Consider the following 17,137-nt stretch of genomic DNA (forward strand, 5'->3'; position numbering starts at 1 on the left):
ATGCATATGTGGGTTACAATGTGTTTTTTTATACAATTTGATGTGCTTACATCAAACTAAATATCAATTCTTAAGGTGTAAAATATTTAGGAACAAAGTTTTTAAGACTATCCCCAAGACTACACATATATTTACCAATTCAACTGGACAATATTCAATTTCTTGTGCCAAGAAGGGATTCATTAAAGATGATTCCTCAGCAGCTGAAGATATCATTTCAACAATATCCCGCTGAAGCAAATTAGGGAAAGATAGGTAATTTAGCTAGTGTTTGGTTATTACAAGAACAATCTAATTTTGTTAAATGCTTTAATCACATGAAATCTCATTTCTCAAACTAATTTAAAATACTATCCACATTCTTAAAATATTATTTCTAAAATATCCCAGATAGGCAATACTTAATTTATATATTCCTACTTTCCATATACCAACCATAAACAAGAAACTTGCATGCCTCTTCCCTTCTTGCTGCCTATCCTTTTCCTTCCTATTTCCCACTCCACTGCAGGCTTCACATTAAGTCTCTACTGCTGTGCTATCCAGACCACTCTGCTTTGAAGCATTTTATCTAATCCCAGTTCCCTACCTCTATTCTCATGCCAATGCCAGGTGGTAGAGGAAAAATATTTGCAATGGGCAAGCTGAAGGAGTGAGAGTGAGAGAGGGGATATTAATATCCTTCCTCAGGCCATGACAGGGTTCCTGCCACTGCTGCTGAAGCTGTCACTGGCAAGAAGGAAGAAGAAAATGTATCTGCTATAAGGGCAGTGAAGACAAAGGGAGAAGGACAAAGAGGAAGCCAGAAATTTCCAATTCCCCATCACCTCCTCCCTTTCTCATCACTATAAAAGCTGCCATTCCCCTTTCATCTCTAACCTGTCTCCAAGCTTCATCCCTTAGCTGTCATCTCTGACATTGATTAAGAGCTTCTTCTAACATAGTTTACTTGATTTTTCACTTCAGCTTTTTCTAATTTTAGTGAATATAAGGAGTAGCATTTTACTTTAATATACATATTTGTGGAGTCTTATGCTTTTTTCTCTTTTAATTTCTATAACAATTCTGCATTTTAGATACTTTTAGTTTAGCCGTTACTATGCATAAAATTTCTGTTTTATAAATGTCTGAAAATGATTAATCAGAATCAGTATTTTCCCATCCTTTCAAATTTATTGTTCTCCCATACTTGACTATATTTCACATTTGTTCACCATTTTTGGAGGCAGAGTAAGAATAGGATTGAAGGTTAAAGCATTAGGTTCAAAAGAACTGGTACATCAATCTCTTTCCTTCTCTCCATTTCAAGCAAGTGGAAAAATCTATTTTGTTAATGTCTATGATAACGAAAGTTGTATTTTTCTTCCCCCAGATCATAAACAAGTTTGCCTAATCATAATTTTCAGTAAGTAAACTTTAAGAAATGCTTGAAACCAAATGAAGATGAGAATAGTACTGGCAATCCAGTATCTCAACACCCAGTATATAATCAAATATTTAGTCAAACACATTCCATATGAATACACTGTGAAATTGTTTTTCCTTCCAGGGGCATTCAGTTTCAGTGTGGGTTTGACTTTGAATTCTCTGAGTGGTTATCAAAATTCATGATGACAGAACAGACTAGAAAAGCACTGGTTTATTTTCATCTGATGTGGCAATATTTACATTTGTACAACCAATAAAGTGACAATTGAGAAAATATTTTAAAGCACATTGTTTCTAACTATATTTTTAAATATCTATTTTTTAAATTAACTTTTTTTTAACATTTTGTTTTGGTTATGGATCTTTCAATTTTTCACATTCAAGGTCAAGGTAATAGGTAGGTCTAAGCATTATTCTTAGAGGTAGGAAGGGTGAATTTCTGATGAGAAACAAAACATAGGTATATTGGCTACTATTCCACACTTGATCTTAGCCAAAAGGCTGAGAAGCGATTGGCTACTATTCTAAAAGATTCCATAACATATGAAATGTGGGGTCTAGTAGAAGTCTCAACATATGACCAAATTTAAATACAATTGTTCTTCTAATGTAGCATGCAAATACTAAAAAATTTCACTATGAAACTACTTTATCTTGTGCTTTACAGTCCTAAACTTCTAGAAAAAAAGTATATATACATATATATATTTTTTTGAGATAGTCTCACTTTGTCACCCTCAGTAGAGTGCCATGGCGTCATAGCTTACAGCAACTTCAAACTCTTGTGCGCGGGCAATCCTCCCGCCTTAGTCTCCTAAGCAGCTGGGACTACAGGTGCCCACCACAATGTCCCGCTATGTTTTTTTTAGAGATGGAGTCTCGCACTTGCTCAGGCTGGTCTTGAACTCCTGAGCTCAAGTAATCCATGTGGTTCGGCCACCCAGAGTACTAGAATTACAGGCATGAGCCACTGCACCCGGCCTAGAAAATACTCTTTTGCAGACAAAAATCATTTTTATCCTGCCACTTACTAAAGAAATTTAGACAATTTAAGATGAAATATGAATTATAAACGTAAAAAGATACGCCAGAGTTCCAAGATTCCTTCACTGTAACTGGAGAAAACAGTATTTTTATGATTCTCTCTGGATAACTTACCTCAGAGTTAATATTTTTACCGGGATCCTCAGGAGAACTACAGTAAGATCCATCAATCACATCTTTCCAAGCATGGGACTGACTTGACCCTTGCTGGGAATTTGGCTCTTCCATCACGAAAGTCTCTGATTTATAAAGAAAACAAAGAAGATTTCACCAAAATGCCTTTCAAACTTGATTTGGGATACGGTTGTTATAAAAGAAAACATGATGGACAATATAGGATCCAAGAATTTAAGCAAATGGTGCACGAACTTTCTTATGGCTCCCCAAGTCTCACATATTTATCTTCCCTTTCTCCTCCTCTGTCTCTATTACCTCCACTTTCCCTTCTCTGCCACCCATCTCCTCCACACATATTCTTTCACATTTACTCATAGGACAACATGGACAGCTCAAGCCCATCATGGTATACTGTTCAATAGATTTTAAAGCCTTTGGGAAGGGTGATCAGGAAGTGAAGGTTCACTCACCACATAAATTGGTTTAATTATTACTTTATAATTATCACAATAATAATCATTGATTTATTAATACCCCATGGCCCCTCTGGGTGGATAGAAATATTTATGTTTCAGGTTAATTGTATTAAGTGCTGTTCTTATCCTTATCATGATTTTTTCATGTTAGTTGTTTTAAGTTGAAATATTATACTACTAAATATAAAGAGTTTCTTTATGAGGATTTGTGAGTACTGCCTTTGGAGATAGGGCAGGGGGAAAAAGTGAGAATAAGAATGGCTCACACAGTATACATACTTCATCTTTTTAATGAAGTCTCTAGGACAAATATTAATTTGAAAAGCAGAAAAATACAATACTGAAGCAACAATTTCTTTTAAGTTCAAAATACTCTTCTAGAGAGAACATTTACATTGAAAATATGTAATTGGATCCTACCTTCATTTTGAAATAAAATGAAATTTTTGTTCCCACAATTTTCCCTTCAACATAAACAGAATTAGAAAATCTCACCTACTATGTTTTGGTTTCCCATTTCTTCCCTTACTGACTCTTTCTGTATCAATTTTCTTCCAAGTTTAAAGGCAGAGGGCAGAAAGCATTTTGTAAACAACTGTAAAAATACACATTTTTGTTTCTTGTTTTTGCACTAATAAAGCCATTCAATAAAACACAAGACAGTATGCTAAAAAGTAAAAAATTATAATTCATATACACACATCCAGCACATTAATTCAAAAGTGAGCAGATATTTTATCACAAGTTTAAATTCTTTTGTGTACATGTAAGTAATCATTATTTACTTATTTTTAAATTTTTAATAAACACTTTATTTTTTAAAAAGTATCTCTTTTCATCTTCCCCGGAATTGCATGGAGTCTGGCTTGCTTACCCATTTTATGGGTGGGCCAGCAGAGGCCCAGCATAGGGAGTGGCCAAGCTGGGATCTGAATATGAGCCTGCGTGGTTCCAGGCCTGTGCTCCTTGAGCTCTGGGCGGCTGGCCTTGTTCAGCTAAAGTGCGCAGACCTGGGTCTGCTTTGTTCAACACAGAACCACCAGGGTCTAGCGCATGGAGGGTGCCCAGTAAATGACTAGTGAGTAAAATCACTGCATTATACATATATACACATCAAAATATCACATTGTTCTCCATATGACAGGGTTCACCAAGAGGTTTTCTGGTGCTGCCCTTCTCCTCTCTGGCCCTATCCCCACAGAAGCCCCTCAGACCTCATTTATTTATTTGTAATCAAACATGGCACTCATGTAAAAGAATGGAAACTATTACCATTTTCAGTTCAGCATGAACCATGTCCTGGGAAGCAGTTGACAAAAGTGTATCTGCTCCTCCCTTCTTTTTCCACATCATCAATCTTTCGGTAGGAGGTGCAAGCTCCAAAACCATGAGTGTGTCCATAAAGGAAGTAAGCTGTTTGTGCATGGTTTTGCTACTGATCTCCTTGATTGGATCTATGAGCAATCTCCTCTTTTTGCCTTTCCTTTTCTCAGCAATGTCTGAATATAAGAAATAGGCACAAATGTAATTGGTTATACAGGCTTGCAAAATGAGATTCTACTGCATAGTGCCTGAGCAGCCAATAGCTGATATATTTTGTTAAGGCATTATTTGAAAGTACTTAGGAGGGACTGCTGACCTGGCTAAGTGGGCAACTAAGGGTCTGTGTGGAAGAGGCTACATTGAGAAGGAAGTCAACCAATATGAAGGTTCCTTAAAATGCCTATGTAACAGGATAACTTTCTGAAGCAATTGGTGTTTGGTGTATTTTTTCCTATCCCATTGAAATTCATATGCAGGGCGGCGCCTGTGGCTCAGTGAGTAGGGTGCCGGCCCCATATGCCGAGGGTGGTGGGTTCAAACCCAGCCCCGGCCAAATTGCAACAACAAAAAAATAGCCAGGTGTTGTGGCGGGCGCCTGTAGTCCCAGCTGTTCGGGAGGCTGAGGCAAGAGAATCACATAAGCCCAAGAGCTGGAGGTTGCTGTGAGCCGTGTGACGCCAGGGCACTCTACCGAGGGCAGTAAAGTGAGACTCTGTCTCTACAAAAAGAAAAAAGAAATTCATATGCAAATGCCAAGTAAGTAGATAGATTCATGGGATTTTACTCCTCTAGGTATTTTTACCAGGCACAAAGCAGAAGTCAAGCTTTTCTTTAGTAAAGATGCAATCGGGGAAATAGATTTCTCAAAATGGGTGAAAATCTAAGATTAGATGGAGCTAGAAGGTACAGAAATGAGCTTGTTGATATGCCTCAGAAAAATTCCCGGAACATGACAACATCCCAGAAAGGCTGGCTGTATGATGATCCCAGAGGCTATGTAGGCTGGGGCAGTGGGTACCACACACTGATGTGGCTAATGACCAGGGGTTTCCTTCCACCTTCTCCCCCACTTCCCCAGACTTCAGTACTACATGACACAGGGCAGACAGAGGAGCTAGACAGATTGAATTTCCTACCTAGCCCAGTGGAATAGAGACTCATAAAGTTAAATTCAGTAAAGACAAAATTTGAAAGCTTTACCCCCCGAATGCCTGAGTTCATAAATGAAATTCATACCAGTTATACTATGTAAAACTAGGATGTTCCTAAAGGACCTAGTTATACAGTATATTAGATTCATATTTATTGTTTACTCCTAAAAACATGCCTGAGGCTAAATGTTGGAGGACACAGTGCCTCTCTTCTGATCCTTTTAATCTGCCTCATATTATATTCACTTGCATGTTTATTTATCTTCCTCATCGGATTGTCAGTTTCTTAAATGCAGAAAGCATGTGTTCTTTATTTCTGTGCTCACCACAGAGTAATGGCTCAATATCTTCTTAAATTGAACTCAGTTTTAAATTTTCCAGTTTCCTAAACTGAATATATGATTTGAACAGGGCTGAATAAAATGAAAGGATAATCGCAAATTTCTTCATACTCTTCTCATATTGTATTGTAAGCGCTATTACTAGTTAATTATTTTCTATTATATTTAGTATTTTATTCAAATTATCTCAAAATAAGTTAGTAGTTATCGAAAATAAAAATAAAAACATAAATGCTACTAACCTGAAACATCAATTGGGTCAAGGGTAAACACTTCCTCTTCATTTGATAATAATGTTGTTTCATCCATTTTCACATATTCAGGTAGACATACACACTCTGGATTATCTGTTTCTATTGATCAACATTGTCATTGTAATTATTTAAAAAAGATTATGTTGCAAACTACAGGACTGTATGAGAATTAAAGTGAAAGATTAACTGAAGATTTATATTGCTAACTGAAGCCACATCTAAATGCCTAGAATTATTTATTTAATAGATTTGAAGAGGTTCAGAGATTATATGGTCTGGCACCCACAGTATTCAGGTGAATCAAGTATCATCACTTATTTTTGCACATGAGACATCTAAAGCAGGGCTATAGTCATAGTGGAATTGAAAACAGTAGTGGCAACTACAATAAATGACTGACATAAATTTGGCTGTATTCTGCTGAAAAATTTGTGTTCTGTTAAAGCACTTTTTAGTTCACCCATAAATAACTATAAATAAATTTCTATTGCCTAAATCTTTTCAGATTTTCAATTTCTACTATTGTTTTGGAAAGCAAATGTAACATCAAAAATGTATTAGAGAAAGATCTAAATAGGGCTAATTTTTTAATTAAACCTTTAATTCTTAAGAAAAATCAGACTAATAGTCCTCAAATCATCTGAGGTCCTCTCACATGAATTTCAAATAAAGAAATTACCCCTACATTTCTAATTTCTCTCAGATTATATATAGATTATCAAACTATGTTATTTAATACTTTTTATTACCAAGTACCATATATTATTTTAATGATTGAAAAGCACGGTATTTGGCAGCATATTTGTAAGTACTCTAATATTAAACCCAATCCTGACTAAATACTCTTAATTATATATATCTTTCTCAGAATTCAACTTCCTATTTTATATTGTCTAGAGTCAGACTAAAAGAATTTGAAGGACAATGTTCTTTACTGTCTTTCGCTATACCACTCTGTTCCTTAAACCAGAAGTTCTAAAGCTTAATTTGAATATTAGTATCTGTTCACTATCTACACAAAGGAAAATTTAAACATACCCATTATAGCATTGGAAGGCTCAGGAGGCAGAGAAATCTCTTGGGTGAAATACACATCTTCTAATAGGATATTCTCATCATCTTGCAATAAATTGTCTTAAAAAAATGCAATGAACACTTTTGTCATAACTTGAATCTGTCATTCGTTCACTGAACATTTATTAATATTACTTTATATGAGGCATTGTAAAGGAATAATCAGATTTTTAATGTGAACTAGAGAATTATTGAAAGATTTAATATGAACAGTCAATAAACAATCTTTAAAATATGTGCATTTGGATTTCCCAGTTTTGTATACCCTATTTCTATGATTATTTTATAATAATATCATAAGTATAAAATAATAATATAAAATTCTGAAAAGCTCCTTTAGGATAGAGTTGTCCCACAATTTATATTAAATGTTTTCTGGTATATAGTCTAGTATAAATTGTGAAGTATATACTAACTTTACTCCTTACCATCAAAAAATTAGGAATTTATAAAAATAAAAACAAGCAGTAGTTCACATCCTCTACAAAAATGGGTTTAAACAGTTGGCTATTTATTTAGATCTAATCTAAATGTTTAAATATACCATAGACTTTTAAAACTTGTATAAAAAACATGTTGACCTAATAACACAAAAAATATATCTAAAATTTTAGATTGATGTAATAAATCTACTAATACATTGTAGTAATCTGATTAAAATAAATATGTGATTTCTGTATGACCAGATAGCATACCAATCATTTCTCCTGCACCTCCTTCATCTCCAAATCCATCTCCACTGTCATAGAAGAGAGATTTTTCTCCAGTGAGGCTTCCAGAACTGTTTTCAACTAAAGGACCACTGGAATTCAGTAATGTGTTGTCATCAAAGAAGCTATGTCTTCTGAGAACTTCAGAGTCCTCGCCTAAATAAATATATATTAATACTAATTCAGAGAAACTCAGAATTTTAGGGTTAAGAAGAAATTCAGATATTATCCAATATAATCCCCCCTCATTTTGCAGAAAGAATGAAAGCTGGAAAATGTATTTGCATTATTCAACTAAAGTCAATCATTTAATAATTAGAAACTTGATTACTAGTCTAACTCTCTTTCAAATACAATAGGAAAATAAATTCTAAAACATTAGGTAGAGTTTATAGTTGTGATATAGTCAAACAATTTCCTAAGGTAGAAATACTATGGCAGTGGATTTCTTTTATTTTAGGTAAGTTAAGTTCTGCTTGGCCAAGTATATTTCATATTATTTTAAAGACAATTGCATAATGAGAGTTTGGAAAATAAGGAGCATATCTGCCTTTGTGAGAAATGGAAATGTAGGTAAGATATAAAGAATGGGTTTATAACATTCATTCAATAAACATTTATTGAATATGCTAGGGGTGGGGATATAGCAGTTAAAAAAGACAAATCCAGTCAGCTAACATTAACTGAGTGCTTATTCTATGCATATCATATAGGAGAAGATACTATTATAATCCTCCTTACACAGATGAGGAAATAATTCAAAGAAACTCTATACTTCTATAGAGTTACATCTTCTAGAAAGGAAGAGTTGAAAAAAAACAAACTTCATCACACTGGATTTTAAAGATTTGCTCAATAGGAAAGATTAAGGTACCTTTTCCAAAAGAACTAAGACTATGTTTAGGTACAGCTTGATAGATCTCAAAAGAAAAATCAAGCTTGGTTAGAGAATAACATTTACGAACAGTATCATGAGCACTGAACATCACAAGAATCAGAGATTAAACAAAAGAAATAAATCATTGCCTTCAATTTTATATCGTAATCCAGAAGATGGATTAATATTAAATATTTCTTAGAAGACATTAAGTTTGAGGTAGTTTTTGAAGGAAAGAAAAATCACATATTGGTAGAGAAGACTGAAGGACAGAATAAGAGAAATAATGCTACGATGCTACTAGCTGTATCTCAACTTTACAGATAAGGCGGTAACCTACCCAAGTTGAAAGTCCAGATTCAAACCCAGGTCTGTCAGTCTACCAAGTAGACTTTCCACCTTTTTGAATTGCATAAAATGACACAGAACTGTGAACAACTAAATTGTACTGGTTGGATGGTAAGACATTTGCTTGATTAGAACAAAGTCCATATTAAGAGTAAAATAAATTGAGACAATAAAGAAGGTGATAAATTGGTAGAGGCCTAGAGGCTAGACAGAGATGTTTAATAAAGTAATAGGGATCCAAGTTACTTTAGCAGAAGAATGTGGTATTAAAAGAAATTCAGGTCAGACACAGTGGCTCATGCCTGTAATCCTAGCACTCTGGGAGGCCAAGACAAGTGAATCCCTTGAGCTCAAAGAGTTCAAGACCAGCCTGAGCAAGAGCAAGACCTCATCTTTACTAAAAATAGCAGGCAATGTGGCAGGCATCTGTAGTCCCAGCTATTAGGGAGGCGGATTGCTTGAGCCCAGGATTCTGAGGTTGCTGTGAGCTATGACACCTGGGCACTCAACCCCAGGGCAACAGAGTGAGACTTCATCTCAAAGGAATTCAAAGATAATCATCTTGTAGAATTAAAATGTGGGAAGAGACAGAGCATGATTTATAGGAGGGTACTGTAGTACTTGAAGCCATTGGTGAACTATAGTGGTGGCTAAGGAAATAGAAAAAAGAACTAAGAGACATTTCAGAATTTTTTTTTTAATCAGCACTAGTATGAAGCTGACATAAAATATAGTTGAAAGGGATCCTAAAGTTACAGGCACAAAGAACAATAGCATTTATAGAGAAATTTGTAGTGTCTTGAGAATAGGGAATATGATTTTCTTTTTGCCAATGTATTACATTTCTAAGTCTTCAGTTACAGCCAGTAAGAGATCCATTTAAGCTAGTTAAAATACGGTCAGTAGACTAGTGTTGGTCCACAAGAAAGTACATACAGAAATTAGAAGTAAATATTTAGAAAGTTTTATAGCAATTTTACAGAGTAATTTAATATATGTTGACTCTAATGCAAAATCTTGAGGCTTGTATTTTTGATATTTAAATTTTTCAGCAATTCATTTTTTTACTATTGTAAAAATACAATAGACAGATTGGAAATTAACAAAAATTATAAAACTAGTCCTTCACCACAAATTGTATGAGAAACACAGCTACAGACAATAAGAGTTATAGAAGCAGAGTAAGGATGAGAAGTCAAGGTTGGAGACATCAGGCATCACTTTCTTAATCCCCCGCTTGACCAAAGACAGATTTAGGTCATCCTTATCCTACACACACTGTTTCCGGCACTGTAAGAAATTAAAAGATGAACACTACACAGATTCTATCCTTACGGGAATTTGCAGACTAATTCGGGAGGTGAGCAAACATCATGATATAAGAGTGGTAGCTGCCAGAAAAAAAGAATAAATATTATACAGCTGAATTATGACATATGGCTTCAATTTTAAAGTATACTCACCTTGCTCAAACAGATTTTAACATTTTAAAAATCAATTTGTTTCATAATCAATATGTACATTTGGTATGATAATATTTCCTCTTCATTATCCAAATTGTAATTTAAAATCTGTTATTTTACAATGGATACCATCATATACTGGGAGAAATATGATATTTTGAAGGTATCTTACGCAGCTTACATATAAAATATTGTATATATGTTAACTATAGCAACGATTTATTTGTCTCTGTTCGAGTCTAAAGCTCTTTGAGGGCATGAACTGCTTCTTTACATTTTGGTACCACCTATGTCTATAAGAGCACCTGACATATAGTATTCAAGAAATGGTTGTACACTGAGAATGGAAGTATAACCTAAGACTGAGTCTTAGAATTGGCATCTATACCAGAAAAAGGAAAGGAAGTATTTATTAGAGATTACATTTATACATCAAAAGACACATTCTATAGATAATTCTACTGGCATTGTTTCCATACAAAAATGCAAATATAATGATTACAATTTGTAATTTTGATTGCTCAATTATTCTCACCAAAGCTCCCAGCTTGAAAAAGTAAATCATTTTCATAATCTTCTCTAAGTGTGATTTCTTCTGGTCTGCTTTGGTTCTGAGCAAAGTGTTCTGACACATCAATAGCACTGTGAAGAAATATAAGAAACCATGCAAACATTGTATTTGTAATATAGTGAAAAAAATCTAAAACAATTTTTAGATCTGCCATATCCTAGTTGTTCTTCATTAAGTGGTAATTCCATTCTCATGCCAAAAATCATAAGAGTCATCCTTAACTTCTTTCTCTTAGAGCCATATCCCATTCATCAGAAAATCCTGTTGGCTCTGCATTTCAAACATATCTGTAGTTTGATTTCTACTGCCTTAATAAGATGAAGACTGAAAACCAATCACTGTATTCTCTCACCTGGACTTCTTACTGCAATAATATTCTCACAGGCTCTGTGCTTCTTTCCTTTCCCCTCCAGTAAGTAGCCAGAGGGAACATACTGAGAGCAAGTCAGATACTCTCACTCTTCTGTTGAAAGTCTATCTGTGCTTCCTAAATGTTTTTTTGGTAGCCTACACCACCCTGCATCACCCTACACCTCTGCTACCTCTCTGACATCATCTCCTACCACTTAGTCCCTTGTTTACTCCACGATAGTCTCACTGGCCTCCTTCCTGTGCCTTGAAAATGTCCAGTGTGCTTTGCCTTAGGGCCTTTCCACTTACTGTACCTGGAACAGTCTTCCCCCACATTACTTCAGGTTTCTCTTCTTACCTTTTCAGAAAAGCCATTCCTGACCATCTTATTATTTCATTTTCTATTTTTCTTCATAATGCTTTTCATCTCCTGGTATACTGAACATTTACTTGTTTATTATTTGTCTATCCAACTAAAATGTAAGATCCATGAGGCCAGCAACTATATTTTATTAACTGCTACATCCTCAGTCTCTAGAACAGTGCCTGGCATATGAAAGGCACTCAGTGACTATCTACCGAATGAACAGATGAATATACTATCAATATTGCAAACTATATTCAATAAACATGATACACTTTTATTGCTGCATTTCATAATTTTACATTAAATGTAAGTTCTTGACAACTGCATGTGTACTTGCTGAGTTGTTAACTATATTTCATTTGCCTTAATGAAATCTGCATATGAAAACAATAAAATTTCTTTCTTTTTTTTTTTTTAGACATTCTCAAGGCATCACCCTGGGTAAAGTACCATGGCGTCATAGCTCACAGCAACCTCCAACTCTTGGGCTCAAGCAATCCTCTTGCCTCAGTTTTTTTCTATTTTTGTAGAGACAGGGTCTTGCTTTTGCTCAGGCTGGTCTCAAACTTGTGAGCTCAAGAAATCCACCTGCCTTGGCCTCCCAGAGTGCTAGGATTATAGGTCTGAGCCACCGTGCCTGGTAAAAACAATAAAATTTTAAGAACTCATATTTAAGGAAAATAAATAATTTACTTCATATTTTGAGTTTCAAAATCATGAAATTCTTCTGGCAATGTGATTGTATTGTAAGCTGCTTCAAAATTCTCTTTTGGAAGGTCAACCAGACCTGAAAAGAATCAAAAACCACATTTAATCAACAATGATGCTATATAAAATTAGAAATCCTCAACTAACTCTATTTTCTCTTACGAGACTCCTGCTAAAGAGTTGGCCAGTTCCCCTGTAGCCACTCCTGCAGTTCATTTTTTATCAATCAGCCAGAGTGATATTTTTCAGCTGACTCTTATGCTTAAACTGGTTCAGTGACTTCCCCAGAACATTTAAATCAAATCCAGATTTCAGGGGCTCTGTAGCCCTAACAAGCCTATCAAGCATCATTCAGCCACACTCTTCATTCATTATACTCCAAGCATTAACTGCTACATCCCCAGTCTCTCCAACTTTCTTCCCCTTTGCAGCTTCCTCTACCTAGAATGTTATTCCCTATGGCTGGGTTCTTCTCCTTTTTCAAGTCTAAGCTTAAATTCTATCCTCTAGGAAAGGCTCTTCCTGACTATCCTAAGTAAAGAGAACTTCCCCATTATTTTCTGTGGTAGTGCTCTGTTTATTTTGTTAATTTATAGAATAATCACAATCTACAATTTTATATTAAGTTTAAAAAACTTTTTCATGGGTGGCACCTGTGGCTCAAAGGAGTAGGGCGCCGGCCCCATATACTGGAGGTGGCAGGTTCAAACCCAGCCCCGGCCCAAAAAAAAAATTTTTTTTTTCATTATCCAATTTCCTTACCAGACTGAAAGGCATATTATATGTCTTGTTTATCCTTATTTTCTTTTTCTTTTTTTTTTGAAACAGAGCCTCAAGCTGTTGCCCTGGGTAGAGTGCTGTGGCTTCACAGCTCACAGCAACCTCCAACCCCTGGGCTCAAGTGATTCTCCTGCCTCAGCCTCCCAAGTAGCTGGGACTACAGGCGCCTGCCACAACGCCCGGCTATTTTTTGGTTGCAGCCCTCATTGTTGTTTGGCAGGCCCGGGTTGGATTCAAACCCGCCAGCTCAGGTGTATGTGGCTGGCGCCTTAGCCACTTGAGCCACAGGCGCCGAGCCTCTTATTTTCTTTTTCTTTGAGATAGGGTCTCACTCTGTTGATTAGTCTAGAGTGCAGTGGTATCACAGCTTACTGTAACCTCCAACTCCTGAGCTCAAGAAATCCTCCTGCCTCAGCCTTCTCAGTAGCTGGTGAGTGAGACTATGGGCATGTGCCGTCACACCCAGCTAATTTTTAAAATTTTTTTTGAGAGAGAGTCACACTTTGTCACCTCAAACCCTTGGGCTCAAGTGATTCTCTTGCTTAGCCTCCCAAGTAGCTAGGACTACAGGTGCCTGCCACAATGCCCAGCTATTCTTAGAAACAAAGTCTTGCTGGTCTCCAACTTGTGAGCTCAGGCAATCCGCCCACCTCAGCCTCCCAGAATGCTGGGATTACTGAGTGAACCACCGCGCCTGGCGGTGAATTTTTAAATTTTTTGTAGAGACAGAGTTTCACTACGTTGCTCAGGCTAGTCTCAAACTTCTGGCTCTGCCTCCCAAAGTGCTAGGCTTACACGTTTGAGCCACTGCACCTGGCCTTGTTTGTCCTTCTATCCCAGAGCCTAACATAGCATTTGGCACAAAGTATAGGATCAATATATATTTGTGGAATATATAAGTAAAATAATAAATGAACCATGGTTGCCATAAATATACAGCTACCTAGAGATTATACAAATATTTTAAATGAAGAAGATAAAACACCTGTCAATCCCAATAGAACAAATATTGATCAAGGGAATAGTATGTGCAAAGCACTGAGACATGTACTATAAGAAATTCAGTACTCATGGTGGCTCATGCCTCTAAATCTAGATCTCTGGGAGGCTGAGGTGGGAGGAATGCTTGAGCTCAGGAGTTTGAAACCAGCGTGAGCAAAGTGGATCACATCTCTACTAAAAACAGAAAAATTAGCCAGGTGTGGTGGCATGCACCTATAGTCCCAGCTACTCAGGAGGCTGAGGCAGGAGGACTGCTTGAGGCCCAGGAGTTTGAGGTTGCTGTGAGCCATGGTACTCTAGCCAGGAGACAAAGAGTGAGACTGTTTCCCCCGCCAAAAAAAAAAGAAATTCAGAAAATAATTATGACAAAAACATTGCCATCAAGGAGCTTAAAGACTAGCGATAAAGGCAATACCTATACCTAAATATCCATAATACAAAGGAGAACATGATGAATATCTTAGAAGTAAAATAGATGCTATATAAATTAAAATTTGATAGGTTTGGAAAGTGTAGCTAAAAGAAAAAAATGAAAATGTGAAAGCATTATGCAAGGTGGCCACAAAGTTCACGTGCAATTTAAAATAGTGTGTACACGAACTTTGGGGCTACCCTGAATTTATGACACATGTAAATATCTAGCACTTTGGAATGCCTAGAAATTTTTCATAATATTTTATAAAACTGCATGCTACTTAAGAGTCTTGAGAATTCTTAAAACAATGACAATTATTGATATCTATATTTTGTTAATCACACTATTTCTAATTTCTCTCATAAGGGCAAAAACAGATATGACCCATTAAAAAACCGGGGAATATCAGAATTTCTTATACAAGTGTGTGTGGTGGCTTTAAGTATTATGTCTTACATAAATACATAGGAACATTACAAGTCTTGGACACAGGAAAAAGAGCAAGGAAAAGAATGTAATTTATGATAATCCAAGTAAACTTACATTTCTTCAAAATGAAGTTTATATTCACTATACTCGCCTAGAGTATGTTAAAAGAATGCAGCCCAAATAAAAATGCAAAAGGGAATTAAGAAGAGTGACACAAATCAACACTGCATGTATACCTGGGCGAAATGTCATCTTCATTTTAAGAAATGCTTCACTGCAATCTGCCAAAAGATATTTTGCCTTCCTATTATAGATTCGAACAACTCCCAAAAGAAGGTGTCCTGAAGTTCGAAGTGCAATTTTCACCTTTCAATAATTTTTAAAGTATTAGAATGATAACAATTAGGTTCATAAATCTTATTCTTTGAAAGTTACCGAAGTCACTTTTCTTTTTAAAAAGCAAATATTTCATATTCTTATTCAAAGTAAATCACTTAACTTTTATTTTGCCTTGTAAAACTAATTAACTTCTTATTTTTATTCAAGAAAGTAATCTAATGTGGCATTTGAGTGAAATATGCTATTATTGCTTAAGAAGAACATAAACTCTGCAGTCAGCCAGACATGAATTAACCCTTGGCTCAGTTGCTGAGGTACCTAACTCTTCTAACTTCAGTTTTATTAAATTTGCTACAATTTATTAATACATATTTTGTGCCAGTGTTTTCCTAAGAGCTTTTCATACATTAATTTGTCAACCTCTATTTACAGAAGAAAAAGCTGATGTTCAGATATAGTAGCATACTCAATACAACTGTTAAGTAGCATACTCAATACAACTGTTAAGTAATGAAACAGGAACTAAATATACATTTGACCAACTCAAAAGTTCTAACTAACACAATTCACAGAGGCTAAAAACAGCCAACCTCATAGGATTATTGTGAAGATTAAATAAACCATTAAGCATAAAGACTAGTCTAGTACCTAACACACAGCAGACTTTCAATTATAAGTCATCATTCTTTCCAAATAGAAAAATACCCAGCCTATAAAAACATTAAAATAATATTTTAGTGCAAATTCTAATGAACATAGTGTTTTACTATTTATGACATGTTGTACATATTTTTTGTTGTATGATCAATCTTTCTACCATCTTTCATTATTCATTCATTATTTTCTAAGAAATACTTATAACTACTATGCATATAGTATTTTCTTACAGAATAAGAAAGGATTACAAAATATGCATAAAACATGGCGTTTATCCTTCAGGGTCCAATCTACTTATGCTAAAATTTATGAAGCAGTTAAATTATCAACAGAAACCAGTATGTTGATGTTCAGACAATAAATGCTGCAGGAATTAAAAGATGATTTAAGAAATAAAACTTCCTTGGAAATGTATTTCATGTTATAAGTATTTTAATTCACTTCCTCTCTCCAGAAGTCATGGCAAAAACAATCATTTTAATCAGTAACATACCTTGGGTGAAAGAATTTTTTCAATGGTTATCTCTAGATTACATTCAAACACATGGGCCTTTGTAAGTTTCTTCTCCCAGTGAGCTGCAAGCCATATTTTGGCCAGTGGCCCTCGTTTACTCATAAGCACATGTGTGTAGAACATGTTGCCTGTATTTCTTAGTTGTTTAATGAACTAGAGAGAATAAGAAAAAACATCTGAACTCTGATTACAAAAACTTTCTAGTGCTATTATTGCAAATGAGAGAAGCTAATTTAGAATACAAAATTATAAATTAATGACAGAGCTCTAGTAGATTGTGAACCACACCTGGTTTAAAGGCATCCTGATCAATGATCTCTTCTTACATTTTATTTTATCATACAAAGGATTTGAGTTATTTTCTTCAAAATAAAGGAGGAAGGTTAAAAAATAGGAGA

The 17,137-nt window shown here is 35.2% G+C and overlaps 1 protein-coding gene across 1 annotated transcript in view; it reads right to left on the reverse strand.

The window, feature by feature from the left end:
- RAD21L1 (RAD21 cohesin complex component like 1) overlaps positions 1–16,886 on the reverse strand; it is a 33,266-nt gene extending 16,380 nt beyond the window's left edge. The window contains exons 1-11 of the mRNA XM_053574466.1: positions 16,719–16,886; positions 15,466–15,595; positions 12,589–12,682; positions 11,142–11,248; positions 7,904–8,074; positions 7,173–7,268; positions 6,123–6,233; positions 4,338–4,564; positions 3,561–3,660; positions 2,587–2,711; positions 136–231 (exon numbers count right to left, since the gene is read on the reverse strand). Of these exons, the coding sequence (XP_053430441.1) occupies positions 136–231; positions 2,587–2,711; positions 3,561–3,660; positions 4,338–4,564; positions 6,123–6,233; positions 7,173–7,268; positions 7,904–8,074; positions 11,142–11,248; positions 12,589–12,682; positions 15,466–15,595; positions 16,719–16,862 (1,401 nt within the window). The 5' untranslated portion in view covers positions 16,863–16,886. The remainder of the gene's footprint in view (positions 1–135; positions 232–2,586; positions 2,712–3,560; positions 3,661–4,337; positions 4,565–6,122; positions 6,234–7,172; positions 7,269–7,903; positions 8,075–11,141; positions 11,249–12,588; positions 12,683–15,465; positions 15,596–16,718) is intronic.
- Positions 16,887–17,137: the final 251 nt, after the last annotated feature.

This window comes from Nycticebus coucang, chromosome 21 (assembly GCF_027406575.1).
Source record: "Nycticebus coucang isolate mNycCou1 chromosome 21, mNycCou1.pri, whole genome shotgun sequence".
Taxonomy (NCBI): domain Eukaryota; kingdom Metazoa; phylum Chordata; class Mammalia; order Primates; family Lorisidae; genus Nycticebus; species Nycticebus coucang.